At 47.7% G+C, this 3,811-nt stretch overlaps 1 protein-coding gene across 1 annotated transcript; it reads left to right on the forward strand.

Annotated features, from left to right (window-relative positions):
• Window positions 1-3,054: 3,054 nt before the first annotated feature.
• Window positions 3,055-3,521, forward strand: EI90DRAFT_3127383 (uncharacterized protein; the record flags this gene model as incomplete). The annotated part of the gene is made up of 3 exons (XM_039064008.1): window positions 3,055-3,096; window positions 3,133-3,306; window positions 3,366-3,521. 3 exons carry the CDS (start codon window positions 3,055-3,057, stop codon window positions 3,519-3,521), a joined length of 372 nt encoding a protein of 123 aa, XP_038913223.1.
• Window positions 3,522-3,811: the final 290 nt, after the last annotated feature.

Below are 3,811 nucleotides of genomic sequence, written 5' to 3' on the forward strand. Positions count from 1 at the left end.
CTTAGGGTTGCTCAGCACACAAGGCCATAAGTGATACAAGATGGTGTATTTTACGGTGGTGTGTAAGCGGTTACCCGGAGGTTCCCGCTTGTCCACGTGACTATATGTATCTAGTTTACATGTGACTCGGGGTTCGGGGCTATTGCCCTGACAAACTCCCCTGATGATCACCACCCCCTCAATCCAATATATTACCTACACCTCCCTAAGTACAGAGCCCTGAAGGCCTCCAGACAGCTCCAATGTCTGCTAGTGCACTCCTGCCTCTGCTGGGCAATTTAGTTGCTTGCCCTGCAAGCTTACCTTTGGGCCAATCCCTCCTTTCTGTTTCTGGGTTATAGCCATCACTCTGCTAAACCCATAACCCAACTTGTTGGTAATATTCAGTCAGCTAACGTGTAACTCCATTAGCTCCACTCTGCTCGGTCCCGTTGTTCATGGGCCTGCTGTCAGGGCACACCTGCCTGACCCGGGTCCACCCGGACCCACCCGGCCACACCTCACCCGCTGCCCCACTGCCCATCCCTCTCCTTCCTCCCTCCTTCCTCTTTCCTTCTTTCCTTTCTCTCTTTCTTTCTTTCTCCCCTTTTCTTTATTTCATTCTTCCCATCATTCTCCCCCTGTTTATTCCTTCTATCTACATGGACCACTTTCCTTTGTATCAATGTATGATTGACCCAGATGGCCACGGCTGTCTCCAAGGATGACATGGCACCCATCATGTGACTCAAGCCACATGTACATAAATGTACCTGAAGTGGGAACCAAGAAAGTAACCTTCTTCTCATCCTTTCCACATCAGGTAAGTAGCATAGTTTTCCCTTTTAATAATAATAACATCCTTCCACTTCAGTCTGAGTGGCCAGGGACTGCTGTCCCTTTCCAGACCTGCCAGTATGCATGCCTGGTTTACACCCCATGAGGGCCCCTCTGCCAGGCGATACATCCAGACCCCTCTACTCTGGATGCATCCCTGACACCTGCCCCCCATGTAACTATATATACATAACTTGTAGATAGGTTACACCCTAGTGATAAAATCAACTAGAGTTACCCCCCTTCTAGTTCTCGTTGCCAGTTAAGTAAATTAGGGCATGGATGTGTAACTAGGCACAGTGCTCCTGGTCTAAGTCGCTGAGGCCAAAGCCCTCTGCCATGGGGATGTCTCCCTTGTCCTGCATCCGGTCTCCGACACCACACCACTCCTTCCCCTCTTGGCCTTGCCCATTTGGGAAGCACCATAGAGTTCCGACCCTTGGCCCTTGGGGTTGTTCCCTCATCCAGTCCCCCTTTGTCTCCTTCCAGTTCCCTTTGTTCCCTTTGGGTTCTCTGACTCCACTCCTGTATTATTATATATACACTCTGTTCATAGTTTCCTGTACCCCTAGTCTGAAATTGACAACTAGAACCAGAATCGACTGGATTGGGCCCCCAAGAGGCTCCCCCTTGCTAACCTGAAATTAAGGACCACCTTAGACAACAAGCAGCAGCACAGCGCTCCACTTGAGTTGCTGAGGCCAAGGTCCCTCCTTACTGAGTCCCTCCTCCACTTCCAGACAACTATGCACTCTTATAACAGTCTGGCTCAGCTCCCAAAACTACACAACCAACTGACCAACTAAGAAGCTGGACCACAAATGGATTGGCCCCTTCTGAATCACCAAGGTGGTGTCCCCAGCAGCTGTGAAGCTGCAGTTCCCCACCCAGCTGAAGGGCATCCACCCTGTAGTCTCGGTCACCAACATCCACCCCTACCTCCCAGATGAGATCACCAAGTGCACAGCAGACCCCTGCCCTGGCCCAGAAGTTATTGATGGAGAAGAAGAATACAAAGTAGAGAAGATCCTAAACTCCAAGTACAGATATGGAAAACTCTGGTATTTTGTTAAATTCTCTGGCTGGCCAAACTCGGAAAATGAATGGCTCCCCCACAAAAACTTAGAGCACTCTCCAGCTAAAATAAAAATTGTTTAGAGGAATTTTTGAGAAAGTCAAAAATGGCTGTGTTGCAGTCAAGGAAATGTGTATAATTTGCCCATATCTTCAATTGTAAGAAGTTACACACAAATTCCTCTGAACCTTTTGTAGAAATCTACTATCTGCACCATATCCCTGATTTATATGCTCTCAGGAGGATACTGGAGAGAGAAAGTACAAATGGGGATTTTTGTTATGGTTTACTTGTACTTGTGCACTGCATCAGGGCAAACACAACCCAGCTGGTACCCTTCACTGCATTTAAGCCAAAAATTTCCACTGTGGAAATGGCAGGGATAACCGGATTTCCACGCAATTTCCCACAGCAGATATTGGTTCTGTCCACTGGCAGATTGAGCATCACTTTACCATGGTTGGGGCTGGGAAATGATGGGGATTTGGTGGTGGCTGATAATCTTGCATATTGATTCCCAATCAAATCCATATCTGGAAAGCACCATTTCCGACAGAGGAAACCATGATGGCATATACTGATCAATATCGCTCATTCATCTCTCAATGTACATACAGGATAATAAACGATAAAAGACAGATGTCCAGTTTGAGCTCTCTGTCTACCTCTATCCCTCCAATCGTTCTCCCTATAGCACTACCCAGAAGTTAGAGTGATGTACCAAGGCCCATCTGATGAATACCAGCATGACTCCCAACCCACTGACGATGACAATATGGGGACTAGCGATGGCAGCTTCACGTCATTTTGATCCCCTCCCATCCCCAGCACTAGTAATGCCAATGACTTTGGGTATTGGAGTACTGGAACCCAAGAGTACTATAGACAAACAGGTATGTCAAGATGTCCAGTAAGGTGTTAATATATTAATGAGAGTACTGACCTACCCAACGTGCTAGGCCCATCTCCCTTAAGGTCACTGCCTAATGACCAGAATACTGGAATGATGAGGAGTCCAGTGGTTGTGGGCCACAGCCCCCACTACTCTTGCTTGCTGGGTGAGGGTTTATTTCAAAGTAACAGAGTGCAGTAATTTAAATTGAGTGATTGGCTTACCAGGATCTGTCCACATGAACTCCAATCCATGACCTCCGAACTACGATATGGATGTCAGTCAGCACCTGAAGCTGCAGGCTAGTGTGGAGGTAAGTATGAGAGCAAACTTGACTGAAGCGATTCAGCCATTGGCTCTAGAGTTACAACCATTGAGGGATGAGATGAACTCCATCAAAGATGAAGTAATGGAGTTGAAGCGAAAGTTTGACGAGAAACCAGATGAGAGTCACTGCAATGGGAGTGTGGCAAAGAAAACCAAGCGAGGTGGGGATGCCGCAATTTGGCTGGAAAAGCTCCGGGTAAGTATTGACTATGTGCTAGTACTAGTGATACATGGGGCTGACAATGATGCTTTTAGGAGTTGATGCGGCAGACTTTTCACCACATACTGGGGATCACGTCAAAGACTCCTGGAATGACAATAGAAGGGGAACAGATCCCTGACCCCCTGAAGCCAGGGGAATCCCTGCTGAAGAGAGCCAATGGGACTCCTCTCTTCTGGCCAGATTGGTGAAAATACGCAAATCACAAACTGAACAAGCCTGCGATCAATGAGGCTCTCAGGCTCTGTTTGGACAGCCCAGTATGTGGGCCTCCATCCCAATGCAAAAGCTCAGGTGCAAGTCTGCTTCCCAGAAATTTAAACACCATATAGAAGAGAAGACCCTTGATGATCAAACAATCCGCAAGGGACTCATCCAGTACTTCAAGCACCTGCGACATGTCTGGACAATGCTGCAAAAGGCTGATGGTCGAAACCAGCTTGTGTCATCAAGAGAGAGGAAGAATCGCTGGGGCCATAAG

Source organism: Cantharellus anzutake, assembly GCF_015039405.1.
Source record: "Cantharellus anzutake strain C23 chromosome Unknown EI90scaffold_43, whole genome shotgun sequence".
Lineage (NCBI taxonomy): Eukaryota > Fungi > Basidiomycota > Agaricomycetes > Cantharellales > Hydnaceae > Cantharellus > Cantharellus anzutake.